Source organism: Hypanus sabinus, chromosome 17 (assembly GCF_030144855.1).
Source record: "Hypanus sabinus isolate sHypSab1 chromosome 17, sHypSab1.hap1, whole genome shotgun sequence".
Lineage (NCBI taxonomy): Eukaryota > Metazoa > Chordata > Chondrichthyes > Myliobatiformes > Dasyatidae > Hypanus > Hypanus sabinus.
Window position 1 is genome coordinate 6,860,972 of NC_082722.1, and position 20,589 is coordinate 6,881,560.

The 20,589-nt window shown below is 39.8% G+C and overlaps 1 protein-coding gene across 1 annotated transcript in view; it reads left to right on the forward strand.

The window, feature by feature from the left end:
- The window catches only part of sf3b3 (splicing factor 3b, subunit 3), a 53,569-nt gene that overhangs the window by 20,476 nt on the left and 12,504 nt on the right, over nucleotides 1–20,589 (forward strand). The window contains exons 13-22 of the mRNA XM_059992506.1: nucleotides 933–1,084; nucleotides 3,147–3,302; nucleotides 3,782–3,937; nucleotides 4,993–5,136; nucleotides 5,718–5,840; nucleotides 6,604–6,758; nucleotides 14,810–14,984; nucleotides 18,934–19,139; nucleotides 19,504–19,660; nucleotides 20,233–20,358. Of these exons, the coding sequence (XP_059848489.1) occupies nucleotides 933–1,084; nucleotides 3,147–3,302; nucleotides 3,782–3,937; nucleotides 4,993–5,136; nucleotides 5,718–5,840; nucleotides 6,604–6,758; nucleotides 14,810–14,984; nucleotides 18,934–19,139; nucleotides 19,504–19,660; nucleotides 20,233–20,358 (1,550 nt within the window). The remainder of the gene's footprint in view (nucleotides 1–932; nucleotides 1,085–3,146; nucleotides 3,303–3,781; nucleotides 3,938–4,992; nucleotides 5,137–5,717; nucleotides 5,841–6,603; nucleotides 6,759–14,809; nucleotides 14,985–18,933; nucleotides 19,140–19,503; nucleotides 19,661–20,232; nucleotides 20,359–20,589) is intronic.

Sequence of the window (20,589 nt, forward strand, 5' to 3'; positions counted from 1 at the left end):
CTGAACTGTTTGTTTTGGACATCTTAGGAAAAGCTAATGCAATAATTGTGATATCTATGTCAGGTTTTCATTCTAGCTACAGTTGAAGGTTGTAAATTCAATATTTTGTTCATACTGGTAATGTACATTGTTGGCAGATTTGGCTGTAAATGACAAGGATGCAGTACTTAATGCAAGATTAATTTAGGAACACCCAAATCATCAGATTTATTGTACTTCTAGATCTTTGAATCAAATAAGATTGTCGACATTCACCAAATAAATTTTAATATTATGCTGTTTTTATGAACTTAGCTTTATCGTACCAATTCCTAAGCAGGGTTTGCTACCAGCCGGCAGTTTATCAACCTGTTAGCTGCTCTAGGGCTTGACCTTCTAGACTTTAACTAACAGTGGCTAAGAGATTGCCAAACTCAATATTTTAAAACATGTGAATAGCCTTTTTGTCTTTACTAATAGATATTCCAGTCTCCAGCCAAAATAGTTTATGCATTTAGAAGTTTCATGATAAACTTTAATCTTATTTCATTCTTGAACCTATAGCTAGTATTGCCTTTGTCAAGGACAAGGTAGAAATGACTTCTAAGCAGAGCCTCGTAGCAGTAATTGGTACACTTTTTTTTACAATGTTCCTTTTCCCTTTGTCCTGTACAAGTCATCCCCTAGCACACAAAACAAGTAGGACCAAATCTGCAAGGGACAGCCGACTGCATTCAGCAGAACATACGGTGATCGTAATATCAGCTTCATTTTGACATTGGGAGGGACTTTATTTGTGCAGTAAAAATGAAACCCACAAGATGCAATAAGGAATTACTGCTTAGTGATTTCCAATAGAGGCAAGGTAACGCTTATTGGCAAATTGTATTACATATTAAAAGTGTTGAATGTTAACCTGCAAGTGTATTTTGCACCTTTTTGTGTGTGTTTAGATGAATATGATGCATACATCATTGTGTCTTTCGTGAATGCCACACTGGTACTGTCTATTGGTGAGACCGTAGAGGAAGTGACAGACTCTGGATTTCTGGGTACCACCCCCACACTCTCCTGCTCCTTGCTTGGTGAGGATGCACTGGTTCAGGTAGGACTATAGGATTTAGCCCAGGACATAAACGTCTGGAAAACAGCCTGTTACTGTTTTCTAAACAGGGTTCTTCAGTTTCTTTCACTCAAATATTGTGCCAGATTATTGCATAGAAAAAAACCTTCACAGATCATGGCACACTTGACTGTCCCATATAGCACTACAAAGGATGCACAGTTTCCTGCTGTAGCTTCAACGGCACCACCCAAATAATAAATTTGAGCAACAAGAATAAGGGAATGATCATCTCCATGTCACACCGCATGCTGAGTTTCAATGTTGCTGGTTTAAAATCATAGAACCTTTAGTGTTAATATTTTAAACACATAGACTACAGCAATTCAGGAGGAAAGGTAGTAAATGATATGTCAGCAATGCCCATATTCTGGAAAAATTTGATTTGTACATAGGCTCAGCTGAATCGATAACGTTTTATGCTGGCTGTTACCAAGAATTTAATTGACTCTTGTTTTGCATACCCTTCTTGCTTCACTCATGCAATCTGGGGAGAAAATGCAGCATCTAGTTCATTGAATTTGAGCCTTTTCCCTATTTTTTAAAAAAACTGGTTTAATCTGTTTAAGTGGTAAGACGAGCTACAGGTGAAGTCTCATAATTAACATTATTTTATTCCTCCTAAATCTAGCCCAGTGACCTTAGTACCTCATTCAGAATTTTTCAGCTCAGTAGAAATCCAGCATCTCTATGTGCATGGCTTTTTCTCCTTGAGGGAAAAAGTTTTGTGTCCCAGTGACATGCTGAATCTTGGAAAACATCTGAGATTTCCATTGACCAAGTGATTATTTCACTTGTGTGATTTAATTAATTTGTATTTTAATTAAATTGTTACTTTGAAAAAAAATGTTTTTTATCCCAGAATTAGGAATACAAAAGTTGGAAGTTACATTTGGGTTATTGTTGGACCAGTTGAAAATTTGACACTAATTTCTGAAGTCTCACCATGGGAAAGATTTATTGGCAATGGGATGCAGGCATGGTACAAACTCACCAGAATTTCTGGGCCAGAATTGAATTGCAAAAACGGTCTTAATAAATGAGGATTGTATTTCTCCTAAGTGTCAAATTTCAGTATGGTTGCGTTACCTGGGTTGGTTAAGCTGTGATAATTTATTTTACAGCTCGTCTATTGAGGGTTGGTGATGTTACATATTCAGACAGATGGTAATGGAAATCTGGAGCTCTTCCCCTATGAGCTACCACAGCTGGAAATATTGAAAAAAATCATAAATTGATTAATGAATTTTTATTTGGTCAAGATTACTGAACAATAGTTGGAGTTAAATTACTGCCATGTGATTCCAATGAGATAAATTTGAGTAATTGATTAGCTGACCTACTTCTGTTCATATTAGTGGCAAAATGAGCCTCTTTATCTTATTGAGAGGTTATCTTATTAAGAGGTAATTGTAATGAAAAGGTACTAATTTGATGAGGTTCAATTAAATAATTTTAATTGCTGAAATTAGTGTAATATTATTGAGGAATAATTGTTGATTAACCTACCTAGCCCACTAATGTTTTGCTGGTCATGTGGTAACTTGTTAATCTTTGATAAATAGAATGAGGGACAACGTGATGGAAGGCTCTCGGAGGATTATTACTGATGGAAAATTCTTGCCAATTGGCCTAGTGTTAACAAGAATGCACCTGGGAATGCAATTGAATGTTTGCTGGGGATGTAATAATTGATGAAAATATGTCATTTTTTCCACAGTTTTGAAGTGGAGACTAGTTTAAAAGGAGCATTATCTAACTGGGCAGGAGGAACATGAAATAACGATGAATTAGAATAATTAGTTCTTACACATAGTGTTATTTTGTGATAACCAAGACTGAGCTTGTCAAGTTTCTCACCCTGATTGGATAGCTGAAATAAGCAGAAGGAATGAGAGGATCATCTTAACTTTTTTAATGATTATGATGCTGTGTATTATCATTCTGAATGGAAAGATTGCATTACATTAAACAACACAAGATGAAGTTGAAAGTGTACTTTGTACTATAGCCTACATTAACTCCCTTTCTGATGGGTTTTAAGGTGTACCCTGATGGGATCCGTCACATCCGTGCCGATAAGAGAGTCAATGAGTGGAAGACCCCCGGTAAAAAGACAATTGTGAAATGTGCAGTGAATCAGAGACAGGTGGTGATTGCACTGACTGGCGGGGAGCTGGTTTACTTTGAGATGGATCCGGTAAGTAAACTACAGTGTAGAAGTGCATTAGTTGATAGGTCAGTGCTTTTAACTTTCAGCTAACATACATGCATCTGGCTAGAATTTGTTTCCCCTTCCTTAACATAACTTGCTCCTGGGGATCACTGCTCTATGCATACAGCCAACAGAGGTGACAGGTTTGGAGTGTCCAGCACTTAGATCTGGTTTCCAATTAAAGTTCTGATGTTTGAATATTGTTCTCACATCCAAAGTGGAAATGATCTGCAAAATTGATGCACAGAAAACCTAGATTGTGTTACACTAGTCAGTTAAGTCGAAGAAGCATACAGGGGTTTGAGAAAGGAATGGCAGGTAAAAATGTATTAAATGGCAGTATTAAAATGTTAGGTGAAGTTGTATTTGTCAGTAGCTATTGTTATATAGGTCTTCTGATTAAGTTATTAGAGTCCATTTCATCAGATGCTTCATGTGTTGTATTTGCAAACTTTTGGTTGTAGTCTGGACAACTGAATGAATACACAGAGCGTAAAGAGATGTCAACTGATGTCGTCTGCATGAGTTTAGCAAATGTTCCTGTAGGAGAGCAGCGTTCCCGATTTCTGGCTGTGGGTCTCGTGGATAACACAGTCAGGATTATCTCTCTGGACCCTTCGGTAAGTTTTATGCAATTTCCTTTTAGTACTTTGAATTTAACCTTTTAATTTTGATGTACTAAGTAGTAGTCTCTAATACCAACCATTTCCTTGTTTAAAATAAGTCCTATCAAATGAATGGATTTACTAAGTCTTGTTTTTCAAGAAACTTAGCAAATTTGTTGAGCATAATGTATTAGGTGTAGGCAATGTTCTAAGCCTACACCCAAAAGTCTGTTTACCTGTGGAGTGGGATTGCTGTTTTGATTTCTCATCAATAGATGGGGCAGTTGGCCAGAAAAGTATCTGGTGATTTAGTCTGCTAGTTAAGCAATATCTCAAGAGTTAGAACTTACTGATGTTAAGGGTTTACTTAGGTGCATTCCTTCTGTAAGATGCCAGCATGATATAAATATATAGATTAAACTAGTTTAGAAAGATTTGTTTTTCCTCTAGAAGTTATTTTTGATTAAAACAACAGCATGTGGGAAGAAATCACCATCTTTCAGATCTTGACCTGTTAATTTAGGTCTCACTTTTTGTATAGATTTTTTTCCCATGAGCATTTTATCCTGCTGGTCATGTTGTACTCTATTTCTCAACTGTTATAGCTCTAATATATTAGGAGAAAATTCATCACAACCTCTTTTGGTTGCCCTTGGTATATGAAAATGGAACTTCTGGTTGTTTTACCCTTGTTCAAAGAATTGTATAACTTATGAGGCATATTTTCATTACCATCCCTGAATTTTATTGTTTTGTTGTTGCGACCTTTAAAATCTCAAGTAAAATGCCAAGTGATGTCTTGAAAGCTTTTAATCTGATTCTAAGTGAAGAATCTGTTGGCCACCCCCATCATTGCCTCTGACTTTCACTGTAATGGCATCATTTGGTTGTATCTATGGTCCATCTTAGGTGAAATTTCTTTTTTGAAATGCTTCAATGTTTTCAATTGTCCTCAAATATTTTTATATTGACTGTACAGCGGGTTGAACTAGGCTTTCTGGAATGTATTGCTTTGTAGCACTCAAACTTTCTGAGTTAATAAGCTGCATTGACTTATTTGTCATTTTTAGGATTGTTTGCAGCCTCTCAGTATGCAAGCTCTTCCTGCACAGCCTGAATCTCTCTGCATAGTTGAGATGGGGGGTGCGGAGAAACAAGATGAACTGGGAGAGAAAGGTTCCATTGGCTTCTTGTACCTAAATATTGGTTTACAGGTGAGTAAAGGAGCTAGGACAAGTTAAGCACTGCAGGGATTGAATAAAGATCTGTTTCAAAACTAAAGAAGCCCAAGTTGTTCCTCACAACTGTTAAAATCTAGGGCTCTCTCTGGGAGGGGAGGGAATCCTATTCTGAAAGTTCTTAAAACAGTTAAAGGATTTACTGGAAAAGATAATCTGGTTGGTTCAGCTTGGTGTAATATACAGAAAGAAAGACTGTATATGGTCACCTGCAAGCCCATCATTTAGGATAAATACCCTTATTTAGAATGTGGTAAGAATGTGAAACTTGCTATCGCTTTTCTCATATGAATGACAACTCACATCTTAATTCTGATCACTTGTTTGGTCACCTTTTGCTCACTCTCAATTGAGTCACTAGCATTTTTATATCCTGTGTTTTAACCTTGATACATTGTGGTGGCACATTAAAACAGGCCTGTATTAGGGTATGTCTTCTGTCACATCAGAACACTGCAGTCTAGAACAAAAGAACATTTGTGGGTAGCATTGTCTAGTATACCTTGTTCACATTTGGAGTTTATTGATGTCCTAATATTTTTCTGCGATTCTTTCAGAACGGTGTATTACTTAGGACAGTGTTGGACCCAGTTACTGGAGACCTGTCTGACACAAGAACCAGATACCTGGGTTCACGACCTGTTAAACTTTTCAGGGTCAGGATGCAAGGTCAAGAAGCGGTGAGTGTACACAATTATTATTTCTGCTTTTCATAATCTAAGGGTTGGATGATAATGACATAAAAATCATCTTGCTTTATTTTTAAGATTGCCTTGGTTCATCATTGCTGTGAATCAAAATCTTATTACTTAAGATTATTCTAAATGGTCAAAAATCTAACGTTGGATGTTATTGGAACTCTGCTACAAGCAGAAAAGTAATAAGAATTTTTACATATTTTCTCTGAACTATTGCTAACTGCCCATAGTTTCCTTCTTGTCATGCATTAAAGGGAATTGGTCCTGAAGTTGATAACTAAAGAAGCCTGTCATGTTTCTCACCGCAGTCTTGAGGTTCTTGCTGCTTAACAAATACAGTCTGCAGAAATAATTCTCTAAGTTACCCTTGGATCGGTGTGTTCTATATCATGGGTACTCGTTTGGAAATACCTTTGTATAACTTACCTTAATAGTTTTACCACACTCTAAACCCAAAGCATTTTATTGCATGATTTTAGATTCCTCTTAACTGGAAAAGGTGTGAAGGCTATTGTGATACTATATAATCTTGGTGCTGCTTTAAGACCAGTGAAGTCATTATCCTCCAACCCACAAATCTGAGCAACTTTAAAATGATGATACTTTCAGTCCGTGTTTCACCTGATATCATGATTACTCATTATTGCTGATTTAAAGTTGGCTTGCTACAGTTCTCAGGCAATGCTTTCTAATTTGATTATTCTTTGCTGTTGATTGTGCTTTACTTGATTTCTTTCCAATACAGGTTTTGGCCATGTCCAGTAGGTCATGGCTGAGCTACTCATACCAGTCTCGTTTCCACCTGACACCGCTGTCCTATGAAACTTTAGAATATGCATCTGGCTTTGCCTCTGAACAGTGTCCTGAGGGCATTGTAGCCATCTCCACTAACACACTGCGGTAAGTTTTGACGTGCAGAAGCTAGATGAATAACACGAGGCTTCAGGAGTGAATGTTAGTTGTTTTGTTCTACTAGACTTAGTTTGTTTTATTTCTAATTATTAGATCTCACTGTTTAGTTTTCAGTTCACAGCTATTGATTACTTATTGTGTTAAACCATTAACCTTAGTCATTGAGTTGGCTGTTTTTATTTTTTGTACCTTTTAGGCGCTGTTCAAAGTCGAAGGAATTTCGATCAATATTTGAATCTTTTGTGAGAACACCAAGAAGTACTGTCTTTTTATTCAGCTTCTTGTGTTCTGTAATGTGCTGGTGATTAATAGAACTGCCTTCAAACTACAACTGCACATACTGGCGTTTACCTATCTCCTAGCTTCAGAAAATGGGAGAAATCTTGAGTGAGGGCAGAATATTAGTACTTTTATTTCTTCCCATTAATCTAAAATCTGAGAGCATTTTCTGTTTTAAGAGACCAAAAATGCTAAATCTTCAGGAAAAATTTACTAGACAATATCTCTGGGGGTACACTTGGTTTGGGAATCTAGTGAAGCTTGAATGCAGAACCCCACAATATGCCTGGGAATTGTAATGCTGAATTGAAACCCTTTCTCCAAAGTTGATCAGGAAATTAGTACTGGTTTTACTGACTGAAAGGGGAAGACAACAGGGTCTGCTTCAGCTTTGCCATCAAGTTCATTATCACAGAGTCACGTTCACAATGTGATCTCTTCAGTGTTGAAGACTCTGAGATTATGTGATTGTTTTGAACATAGTACATAGAACGGTACAACACAGTACAGGCCTTTCAGCCTATGGTGTTAGTCTGTTCTTTTAACCCTTTCTGCAATCTATCTTTCCCTTCCATATGCTCATAACCCACTAATTTTCTTCATCTTAGAAGTCTCTAATCAGCTTCTATTGCTGCCCCCAGGTGTGTATTCCAGGCATTCACCATTCTGTTCTTTTTCCCAAAAAAAAACCTACCTCTTGACATCTCCCCTAAACTTTTCACCACACATCTTAAAAGAATGTTGTCAGGTATTAAACATTGACACCCTTGGGGGGTGGGGGGGGTGGGGAGAGAAGGTAGTTTATATATATTTAAAGTAAATTTAGTATCAAAGTACATATGTCACTATTTATAATGCTGAGATTCAATTTCTTCTGGCCATTCACTGTAAATAAAAGAAACACAATAGAATCAAAGATTGTGCTCAATAATCAATGTGTAAAAGACAACAAACTGCAAATACAAAAATAATTTTTAAAAAATGAGCAATATTGAGAATCTTGAGATAAAGAGTCCTTGAAAGTGTGGTAATGGGAGTGGTTCAGTGGTGGGGTGTGTGAAATTAGCCCCTCTAGTTCAAGAGTCTGATGGTTATGGGGGGGGGGGGGGTAATAACTTATAACCATACAACAACTATAGCACGGAAACAGGCCATCTTGGCCCTCACCTAGTCCCTCACCTACTCTCACCTAGTCCCACCGCCCTGCAATCAGCCCATAACCCTCCATTCCTTTCCTGTCCATTATACCTATCCAATTTTTTTCAAATGTCAAAATCGAACCTGCCTCTACCACTTCTACTGGAAGCTCGTTCCACACAGCCACCACTCTCTGAGTAAAGAAGTTCCCCTTGTGTTACCCCTAAACTTTTGCCCCTTAACTCTCAACTCATGTTCATAACTTTTCCTGAAGCAAGTGGTGAGAGTCCTGAAGCTCCAATACCGCTTTCCTGATGAGAATTGAGAAAAGAGCATGGCCTAGGTGGTTGAGGTCCTTGATGTTGGATGCTGCTTTCCTGAAAAAGCACTCTCCAGATGTGCTCAATGGTGGGGAGGGCTTTCCTGTAACCACCACTTTTGGCATTGATGGTTCCATATCTGGCCATGATGGGGGATTCAAGGCAAGAGGGCATGATTTCAGTATAGAAAGACGTCCTTTTAGAACTGAGATGCAGAGAAATTACTTCAGTCTGGGGGTCGTAAATCTGTGGAATTTGTTGCCGTGAGCGGCTGTAGAGGCCAAGTCATTAGGTGTATTTAAGGCAGAGATAGGTAGTTCTTGATTAGCCAGGGCATCAAAGGCTACGGGCTGAAAACAGGGGAGTGGGGATGACTGGAAGAATTGGATCAGCCCATGATTGAATGGTGGAGCAGGCTCGATGGGCTGAATGGCCTACTTCTGCTCCTATATCTTATGATGCAACCTTTCAATATACTCTACATATCTAGAAATTAGAGTTTTGGATGATATGCCAAATCTTCACAGACTTCTGAAGAAGTAAATGGCAACTACGTGCTAGACTCTGGACAGATGCTCTAAAATGATAACACCAAGGAATTTAATGTTGCCGACCTTTACCACCTCTGATCCCCCATTGAGAACTGGCTCATGGACCTCTGATTTCTTCCTCTTGAAGTCAGCAGTCAGCTCCTTGGTCTTGCTGACATTGTGTGAGAGTCTGTTGTTTTCGCATCACTCGGCCAGATTTTCAGTCTCCTTTCTTCCAACGCCATGGTGATTCATCCAACATCAGTGGTTTCATCAGATTTAAGTATGGCATTGGAGCTGTGCTTAGCCTCTCAGCCATAAGTATAAAGCATGTACATTTGGGGGCTAAGCACATAGCCTTGTACGCCTGTGCTGATGAAGATTGTGGAGGAGATGTTGTCAATCTGAACTGACTGGAGTCTGCAAGTGAGGAAATTGAGGATAATTTTCACAAGGAGGTATTGAGGCCAAGCTTTTGAAGCACATTGATTAATTTTGAGGGGATGATAATATTGAAGGCCAAGTTGTAATCAATGAAGAGTGTTCTGATGTAAGCTGAGTGAAGAGTCAATGAGATGGCATCTGCTCTGCGCCTGTTGTGCTGCTTAGAAAATTGGAGCACATCCAGTTAGCTTTTTGGGAGTTGGTATGTTTCATCATCAACCTCTCAAAGCACTAAAATGCCTAACTATTGAGTTAAAGATGTACGTGGTTTTGTGCTGATGACCATGGTTAAGGCATAATCCTGATTCACCAAGAAACCAGAGTTTTCAGCTAATTGAAAAACATGTGGCACATGCTAAAAGTCTGAATTAAAAAGCAAAATTGCTGGAAGTATTTTAGCAGGTCAGAGAGCACCTGTCGAGGGAGAAACACACCTCATTCAAATAAGATGCTTTAGAAGTTGAAAATCAGTATGGGGAAAGATTACCGAGATCAAAATTGCAATGCAAATTGCTGTTACTCCTTACGCAGATTGGTAGGAGTTTAGTAAATAGTTGAATTAAGAACTATTTATGGGCTGCTGTTCCCAGTCTGCTACTGCAGTTCACTTTCATTAAAGATTGCTATATTATTGGAAGAATGATCATACAGTTTGAAAATGATTAAATATATCATATGTGATGAGTATAGTTAAACAACTGAAAAAAATTAATGTCAGTAGCAAATGGATTTAATCTAGATAAATAGTGTAGAATCCAAAGTGGTCAACTTTAAAAAATGATGATCTATTTAGTCTGTGTTTCACCTGATAAACCTTGTGATTACTGCAATGTTTCTGATTTTAAAGTTGGCTCACTATTCAGTTAATAAATGCTACATTATTCCTTTAATTTATTGTCTGTTTTTTGTCCATGACTAGCTAGCAACTCCTGGCAAAGTAACTTGCCAGTTTACATTTCCATTTGGCACAACTCTTCTTGAAACTATATATGCAGTTTGGCTTTGCCTTCTCTAGTATGAGGGACCTGAAAGGTTTTCTGAAATTTAAAATGCGGGAGTATTAGCTGGATTTGCTTCGTACATTTAAGTCATTTAAAATATTTAGTGCATATCCTTATCTAGAGGTTATGTGCCTTGTAAAAGTATTCATCCCCCAATCCTTTGTTCACATAAATGAGTATTACAATCTTTGATTTCGATTAATTTAACTGAGAATTTTTATTTGTAACCCCATTCTCTTTTTTAACCCCACCCCACCCCTCACAGTAGAGCCAAAAAAGCAGGGAATATTGTAAAGCATGCAAACTAAAAATTCAAAAACTGAAATGTCAGCACTTCATCTTCCTCTCCCTCTTCTATTCTCCATTCTGGCCCCTTATATCTTCTTGCATACCTATCAACTCCCCCTGGGTCCACTCCTCTTTTCCTTTCACTTGTGGTCCACTCTACTCCTATTTGATTCATTCCTCTCCAGCCCTTAACATTTCTTACCTACCTGGCTTTCCCTATCACCTTCCAGCTATCTTCTTTCCTGCCCTTTACATTACCTACCCTCCTGGCTTCACCTATCACCTTTTAGCTATTCTTCTTGCCCTTTCTCCACCTTTTTGTTCTGTTGTCTTCCCCCTCTTTCCAGTCCTGAAGAAGAGTATTGGCGCAAAACTTTGACTGTTTATTCATTTCCATAGATTCTACCAGACCTGTTGAGTTGCTCCAACATTTTGGGTGTATTGCTTTGGATTTCTAGAATCTGCAGAATTTATCACATTCATCCCCCTTTTGCTCAGTAGTTGGAAAGTTATTGGAAGGTATTCTAGAGGACTGGATATGAGCATGTGGATAGACATTGATTAAGAATTGTCAGCACAGTTTCATGCATGGTAGTTTTTCAAGGAAGTTACGAGGGAAGTTGGATAAAGGCAAGGCAGTGGATGTTGTCTTGTTACAAGAATTATCTCTTGTAATAATGGTCAAGGAGGCAGAGAGAGAATCTGTAAATACTGATAAGTACCTTTATTGTCTCAAAGGAAGAACGTGAAATTACACAAATATCTCTTGATCACACCTAAGTTTCCCTGACAATCCATGAACAGTCAAAGAACAAGAACAGAAGATAAAATAGTTTAAAAAGGAGTTTGTACTGCTGGCCAAATGTTCCTTATTGTCCCGTTTCAAATCTCCATGTCTGCGGGGCACCTCACATCCCCGATGGTAAACTTCTTGTCCAGTCATTGCTTTAAGATATTGGGAGCTCCTGACTCTGATCGTGTTCCCTATTAATAAATTGAACTGATGGATCTCCATCTCATTGGCTCAAGGTCACCTGTCCTACCTTGAGCCAATGGAATGGAGGACCAACAAAACCATTGCTTTGTCTGCTTCCCCTGTCCTTGATTCATTTGAATCTATTAATTTGTAGACTGTAGTTCTTTTTGTCTAGTTAATCACCTCTCGCACCTATTACAGTCAGTAGTCTTTTTGAATAAGTCTCTATTAGCCTTGCACAAGATTTGCCCATTCCTACTTGCAAAGTTGCTCGCGGGTTAGGACTGGTTTTGGTTGTCCTGCTGAAAGACGAATTTCCTCCCCAGTTAAAGGTTCTGGCAGAGGCTGGCTAGCAGGTATTTATCCACGATTTTGCTGTATTTCGCAACATTCATCTCATCAATCCTGACCAGGTTTCTGGTCCCTGCTGCTGAAAAGCATTCCCCCGACATGATGTTTATTCCACCACACTTTACAGTATAGAAGGTGTTAACTGGCTCTTTCACAGTATTAATTTTACGCCACACATTCCGTTTTGTGTTAAGGCCAAAAAGTTCCACTTTAGGCTTATCCCATAGCCTTCACATCTTTAGTGATGCTTTGCAAAGTCTTTAAGGGCAAGAATGTCATTAAAAACTGGGATGGGGCCGGAGGATTGGTGTATTGCTCATGTGGTTCCATTGTTTAAAAAGGGTTCTAGGAGTAAATCTAGCAATTATAGGCCTGTCAGTTTGACGTCAGTGCTGGGTAAATTAATGGAAAATATTCTTAGAGATGGTATATATAATTATCTGGATAGACAGGGTCTTAGGAACAGTCAGCATGGATTTGTGCATGGAAGGTCATGTTTGACAAACCTTATTGAATTTTTTGAAGAGGTTATGAGGGAAGTTGAGGGTAAAGCAGTGGATCTTGTTTATATGGACTTCAGTAAGGTCTTTGACAAGGTTCCGCACGGAAGATTAGTTAGGAAGATTCAATCGTTAGGTATTAATATTGAAGTAGTAAAATAGATTCAACAGTGGCTGGATGGGAGATGCCAGAGAGTAGTGGTGGATAACTGTTTGTCAAGTTGGAGGCCAGTGACTAGTGATGCGCCTCAAGGATCTGTACTGGGTCCGATGTTGTTTGTCATATACATTTAATGATCTGGATGGTAGGGTGGTAAATTGGATTAGTAAGTATACAGATGATACTAAGGTAGGTGGCGTTGTGGATAATGAAGTAGGTTTTCAAAGCTTGCAGAGAGATTTAGGCCAGTTAGAAGAGTGGGCTGAAGGATGGCAGATGGAGTTTAATGCTGATAAGTGTGAGGTGCTACATTTTGGTAGGGATAATCCAAATAGGACATACATGGTAAATGGTAGGGCATTGAAGAATGCAGTAGAATAGAGTGATCTAGGAATAATGGTGCATAGTTCCCTGAAGGTGGAATCTCATGTGGTTAGGGTGGTGAAGAAAGCTTTTGGTATGCTGGCCTTTATAAATCAGAACATTGAGCATAGGAGTTGGGATGTAATGTTAAAATTGTACAAAGCATTGGTAAGGCTGAATTTGGAGTATTGTGTACAGTTCTGGTCACCGAATTATAGGAAAGATTTCAACAAAATAAGAGAGAGTACAGAGAAGATTACTAGAATGTTACCTGGGTTTCAGCACCTAAGTTACAGGAAAGGTTGAACAAGTTAGGCCTTTATTCTTTGGAGTATAGAAGGTTGAGGGGGGACTTGATAGAGGTATTTAGAATTATGAGGGGGGTAGATAGAGTTGATGTGGATAGGCGTTTTCCATTGAGAGTAGGGGAGATTCAAACAAGAGGACATGAGTTGAGAGTTAGGGGGCAAAAGTTTAAGGGTAACACAAGGGGGAACTTCTTTACTCAGAGTGGTAGCTGTGTGGAATGCGCTTCCAGTAGAAGTGGTAGAGGCAGGTATGGTATTGTCATTTAAAGTAAAATTGGATAGGTATATGGATAGGAAAGGAATGGAAGGTTATGGGCTGAGTGTGAGCCAGTGGGACTAGGTGAGAGTAAGTGTTCGGCAAGGACTAGAAGGGCCGAGACAGCCTGTTTCCGTGCTGTAATTGTTACATGGTTATAAGAATGGTTTTTTTAGCCACGGCTTCTTGCTTGCCCCTCTTCCATAAATACCTTTTGTTTGTGTGGAACCATGAACTTCATCCCCAGTTGCAGCCACTGTCTTCTGTGGCTCACTTAGGGTGACTGTTGGCTTCGCAAAAGCCTCTCCATCAAGTGCCATTGTTCTCCAATGACTAACTTTAGAGGGGCAGCCTAGCCTAGGCAGTATGGCTGTGATTTCATATTTTTTCCTCTTTTCATGGTGGGCTGCAGTGAGCTCCAGGGTACGTTCAGTACCTATGAGATGGTCTTGTACCCTTTCCCTGATCTGTGCTTCTCTTCTATCATTTCCCTGACTTGTCTTGAATGCTCTTGTCTTCATTCTGGTTTGGTCTGTTGAAAATCTACTGTACTGTTGAACCTTAGAACCAGAGAAAGGGGGTGATTTATCCTTATGAATTCATTGAAGACAGGTGATCTTCTAATTTTCTACGTCAACAAATTGGGTGAGTTGGTAAGGTAATTGTACCTGAAGAAAGTTAACATTGTAATAAAAAGAGGATGAATAATTTTTCAGCCTCTTTTTTAAAATTTTTAGTAAATTGAGGACAGGTTTTGAAAATTTTCTTCTGATTAACTGAAAAACTCCTACTTCCATATATTTTAAATTTAGAGACTTGGGTTGTAAAATGTGAATGTAGTTGTGGGGGTTGAATTCTTTTGCAAGACACTGTATGTTTCTCTTCCCTATAATAATGAAATGATTTTGTAGATGGAAAAGTTGGGGAATGTTTATTCTTTCACCTGGAGAATAGACCAAATGCAGGTTTTTTCTTTTTCACCTTTGTTTCATTGTGACTCCATAATTTATTTTAACTTTGCTTAGGGGGGTGTAAGAGAATGCTTTAATGCAAGTGTGGTATAGGGGATTGTGAACTGAAAGGTTTCCATTTATTTATCTTTTTCCCCCCATTTCCTTTTTTCCAGAATCTTGGCTCTGGAGAAGCTGGGGGCGGTATTCAATCAGGTTTCCTTTTCTCTGCAGTATACTCCGAGGAAGTTCGTCATTCACCCTGAGAGCAACAATATCATCGTCATCGAGACTGATCACAATGCTTACACTGAGGCCACCAAAGCCCAACGCAAACAGCAGATGGCTGAGGTAACTTGATCATCATTGCTGCAGTTTGTGTTCAGTCCAATAAAAATAACAGAAATACTAGTTACTATGCAATGGTATGGGAAAAATTACTGGATAGGTTGTTTCTTTGTATATTTAGACCATAAGACATTGGAACAGAATTAGGCAATTTGATCCGTCAGTTCTTCTGTCATTCCATCACAGCTGATTTTATTATTCTTAAACCCTATTTTACTTCCTCCTTGTAACTTTTGACACGTGTAAGTGTGTCATTGGTAATGATCAAAGACTTATCAACAAACACAAGAAAATCTGAATAGATACTGGAAATCCAAAGCAACACATACAAAATACTGGAGGAACTCAGCAAATCAGGCAGCATCTTTGGAAAAGAGTAAATAGTTGACGTTTCAGGCCGAATCCCTTCATCAGGACTGGAAAGGAAGGGGAGATGTCAGAGTAAGAAAGTGGGAGGGGAGAAAGAAGTACAAGATGATAGGTGAAACCTGGAGAGTGAAGTAAAGAGCTGGGAAGTTGATTGGTGGATAAAGGGCTGGAGAAGAGGGAATCTGATAGGAGAGAGCAGAAGACCATGGAAGAACGCGAAAGGGGTGGAGCACCAGAGGGAAGAGATGGGCAGGTAAGGACGTAGGTGAGAAAGGGAAGCAGGAATGGTGAGGGAGATAAATTACTAGAAATCAGAGAAATTGATGCTCATGGCATCAGATTGGAGGCTGCCCAGGAATGTTTTGCTCCTCCAACCTGAGTGTGGCCTCCTTGTGGTAGTAGAGAAGGCCAACGTATGGGAGTGGGATGTAGAGTTGAAATGAGTGGCCATTGTAAGTCACGCTTTTTGTGGTGGAAGGTGCTTGGTGAAGGTGTCTCCCAATATATGTCAGAACTCATCAATGTACAGTAGGTCACATTGGCAGCACCAGTTACAGTAGATGATCCTAATAGACTCACAGGTGAAGTGTTGCCTCACCTGGAAGAACTGTGGCCCTGAATGGTAGTGAGGGAATTGGTGTAGGGGCAGGTGTAGTACTTGTTCAGCTTGCAAGGATAAGTACAAGGAGGGAGATCGGTCAGGAGGGACACACGGACAAGGAAGTTGCATGGAGAACAATCCTTGCGGAAAGTGGAAAGGAGTGCGGGGAGATGTGCTTGGAAGTGGGATCCCCCATTGGAGATGGCAGAAGTTACGGAGGATATGTGTTGAACGAGGAGGCTAGTGGGTTAGTATGCGAGGACAAGAATAATCATATCCCTGGTGTGGAGGTGGGAGGATGGAGAGAGGGCAGATGTGCGTGAAATAGAAGAGATGCAGGTGAGGACAGATGGATGAAGGTGGAGCCCCTTTGAAGGAGGAGGGCATTTTTGTGGAATGACAAGCCTCTTCCTGAGAGCAGATGCAGTGGAGACAGAGAAACTTGAGAGGAGGAGAGGTGGAGAAGGGTAGGAAGATGGATAGCTACGAGAGTCATTGAGTTTATAAAAGATATCAGGGACGGAGACAGATTGAGAAAGGGGAAAGATGTTTCGAAATGGGCTAAGTAATTTGAGGGCAGGGTGAAAGTTGGAGTTGACGAGCTCAGCATGGGTGCAGAAAGAGTTTGGGGAGCGATGCTGGTGTAGGTTTGGAATGTGGACTGTTCCATGTAACTGACAAAAAGACAGGCATAGCTGGGACCCATGCGACTGCCCATGGCTACACCTTTGGTTTGAAGGAAGTGGGGGGAGCCGTTGGAGAAATTATTAGGAGTAAGGGCCAGTTGCACCAGACAGAGGAGAGGAGTGGTGGAGGAGAACTGGTTGGGTCTGTTGTCCAGAAAGAAGTGGAGAGCTTTGAGACCCTCCTGATGGTGGATGGAGTTGTATAGGGACTGGAAACCCACAGTGAAAATGAGACCACCAGGTCCACAGAACTTGAAATCATTGAAAAGATCAGGAGCGTGTGAAGTGTCCTGGATGTAGGTAGGATGGGATTGAACCGGGCTAAAACAGTAGAAATGTGCAGACACAAATTCATTGGGCAGGAGCATGCAGAAATAATGGATCTATTTGGACAAATAAGCTGGATGAACTCAGCAGGTCGGGCAGCATCCTTTGAAAGGAGCAGTCAATGTTTCGGGCCAAGACCCTTCATCAGGATAAAGGACCTGATAAAGCACCTCCCTTTGAGTTTGGTGGTGAGGTTGGGAATGGCGTGGAGAGCAACACGTTCAGAGTGAGTGAGGTTTGAACTGGAGAGAGGAGTGTTAAAGTTGAGACAGTGGATGTATTGTTGGCAGTTGGCAATGATAAGACCCACAGCAGGCAGAAGACCAGAGTAGGGTGTCCAGACAGGAGAAGGGGTCATTAGTCCAGGGAGGAGAGTCCTTGTCAAAGAAGTAAACATGGAGGGGGAGGTGACAAAACCACTGACATCATTGTTGAGGCCGGGCTCAAGGACAAGAGTGAGGCCGATGCTGAGGACAGAACATTCTGCCTCAGAGGGGAAGGTCAGAGTGAATTGTGAGGACCTGGCATGGATTAGAGCTGGGATCAGAGTGGAGGAAGAGGAAGGCTTTGTGGACCCAAAGTCTGTGGGGTGGGGCTAGAAAGATGTAGGATTGCAAATTGGTGGTGGGGGAAGGAGAGACTGGGGTGTCAGTGGCATCAAGCGAAGTCTTGGCCTTGCTGTTGGTTAAGGTCTGGGCTGGAGTTCAAGCTAGCAGTCATGCAATTAGCAATTTGAAGGTGTCTGGGGTCTTGGAACGGGCATTGATAGCGGTGGAGTCCAGGTTTTGAATCTGCCGCGGATTGTCGGAATCATCGTTGACGACATTAGTTTCATCGGTACAGAGCTGTCCAGAGCCATTGGGGTCAGTGATGGATTTGGAGAGATTCATAATCTGGGGGCATTCAGTGGTGTAGAGGTCCAAAACAGACCTCGATAACCAGAACCTATTAACCTCTGGCTTTAATATACCCAATGACTTGGCTTCCACAGTCTGTGGTGAATTCTACAGATTTGCCACTCTATGTCTAAAGTAAATCCTCTTCATCTGTGTTCTAAAGGGGCATTCTTGTATTTTGAGATTGTGCCTTCTGGTCCTAGACTTCTGCACTGTGGACCATAGGTTTCGGTGAATTGGGACCAGTAAATTTTGGCCCAATTAAGTGCCTGCCCCAATTAATTGAGAGGTATTGAAAGGTCAAAGTACTGTTTGAGTAACAACTTATGTTCTTAAATTAAATACAGAATAAATGTGAACACTGCCAAAACCTCTACAGTACTATAAAATTGTATTAGTTCCTAATAGTTATCAACAGAGGAATGCATCTGCCATGTTCAAAATCAACGCAGACATTTAGTACAGATAGTGAACTACCTTCGTGCGATGTTTTATAGATATTGCATCCTTCCAATTTTCATTGTAATATTGAAGATGATTGTTGATACTTTCATAATTCCTAACTTGTTAAAGCAGTGGAATAGTTTTATTTTCGTTCCCATCTGTTTTTGACATCTCCAAGCTTGAATGCTTGGAAACCTTGGTGAGCAAAACAGTTCCTGTTTCTCGCCAACTATCAGTGACAAAACGGACTGCTTTATTATGAACACAAACACACACAGCTGATGCTATTTAAAAGCTGATTGCTCTAAGCATGGTGTAGTGTCTCACCACTATCCAAATGCTACTTAGAAACTGTATGCCAACAATGTCCTGTCCCAAATAAATGAAGGGAATCCTGGCTATTTTCTCGATTTTGTTTTTGTTCTTTAAGTGTTGTCCCAAATAAACAGCTGTCCCAAATAACACAACCCAATTAACCGGAATCCTCTGTATTTGTGCATTGTATTTTCTCAACAGTGTAGATATTTGTGTTATTGATTCATTGTGTTTAACAGTATAAAATGTAGTTACATAGATTATTTTATTATGACACATCAGGAAAAATAATGTAAATATCATCTGTTATAAAGGAAATGGTAGAAGCAGCTGGAGAAGATGAACGGGAATTGGCAGCGGAGATGGCAGCTGCTTTCTTGAATGAGAATTTGCCTGAATCCATATTTGGATCCCCCAAGGCAGGCAGTGGACAGTGGGCGTCAGTTGTTCGAGTAATGAACCCTATTCAGGGCAATGTGTATGATCAGATCCAGCTGGAACAGAATGAGGCAGCATTCAGGTATGCAAAACAGATAGCTATTTTAATATAATCATTACTAAATTGCCACTTGTTTTGGTTAAAATTCTGTGGTACTTTCTGAGTACGTGGGTTTTTAAAAGATAAAATGGATGTCACGTTATTACTACAAGGGCATCTCATAAACTTGAATATCTTTGATTCTACCTTAAATTAATTATAGAGTGCAGGGCCCATGGAACGTTAATAGCAAGACATATTCTCAAAAATCTGAGTGAATGTGTAAACTGATATTTGAGTAATTTTAGATTGTCTTTTATTCCTCTCCATGAATGTGCTGAGATTAGGGTCAGGTATGTTCTTTGAGGAGTTGGCCTATATTAACACCAGTGTTTTGTGTTTCTAGTGTTGCTGTTTGCAAGTTTGCAAATGGTGGCGATGATTGGTATGTTCTAGTTGGGGTCGGCAAGGACCTGATCCTCAATCCTCGTTCAATTGGAGGTGGATTCATTTACACATACAAACTAATCAACAGTGGTGAGAAACTTGAGTTTGTGCACAAGGTGAGGCTGCAGTGCATATAAAAGAGAGGTTGCAGATTATTTTAATTTTTTTCTCTCATGTCTCCCAGGTTTCCAACTCTTATAATACTCAGGATCTTTCTGTTGAACCTATTTCTGTGGAGCTTTTCCAGCTTGCTTCTATTTGTATTTTTCTCCAATAATTCCACTGGCTTAGAATCTCTGTGCAGTCAAACTTGATTATGCTTGCATGGCTTCTTGGTTGGATGTTATCCTGCCTCACTTGGTTAAATATTAGGAAACAAGACCCCGATTTCAAGAGTGCTCAGAACTGCTTTAACAGTTCCAGTAGTGTATGTGACTCAAAACTTGGCATTGGCCCCTGGTTCATTACACTGCATCCAAGTCTAATTTACATTATTCTAGTTTGATATGAAGATCATAAGCAGGGTATTTGTGAATTTCAATTGTAACTTCTAGTACCAACCAATATAATATAATTTGATGTTTGCAATTAAACAACTGTAATAGTTTGTATAGTTCTTGATATAATCACGTATGCTTATATTTTTATCTTGATTCTCTTCCCTATACCCTCGATCTTCCTGCATCAGACATCTATTGAAGACGTTCCAACGGCAATTGCCCCTTTCCAGGGCCGTGTTCTGGTGGGTTTGGGAAAGCTGTTGCGCATCTATGATCTGGGGAAGAAGAAGCTGCTGAGAAAGTGTGAAAATAAGGTACAACTATTAAAGGTTTCTGGGTGTTTTCTGTGGCTAATTTGTTTAGAGCTGATAGCCATGAATTGTGATCCAATTATGCAAGGCCAAGTGCAATAATACTTCACAACTTTCACATCGTGATAGAATGCGAGTAAGTAAGGTATTCTGGCAAGGTAAAGAACCTAGACCTCGTGCGTACTGACTGACTTGGACAATGTTGGTGGCAGTGCTGAGTAGATTATTAAAGTC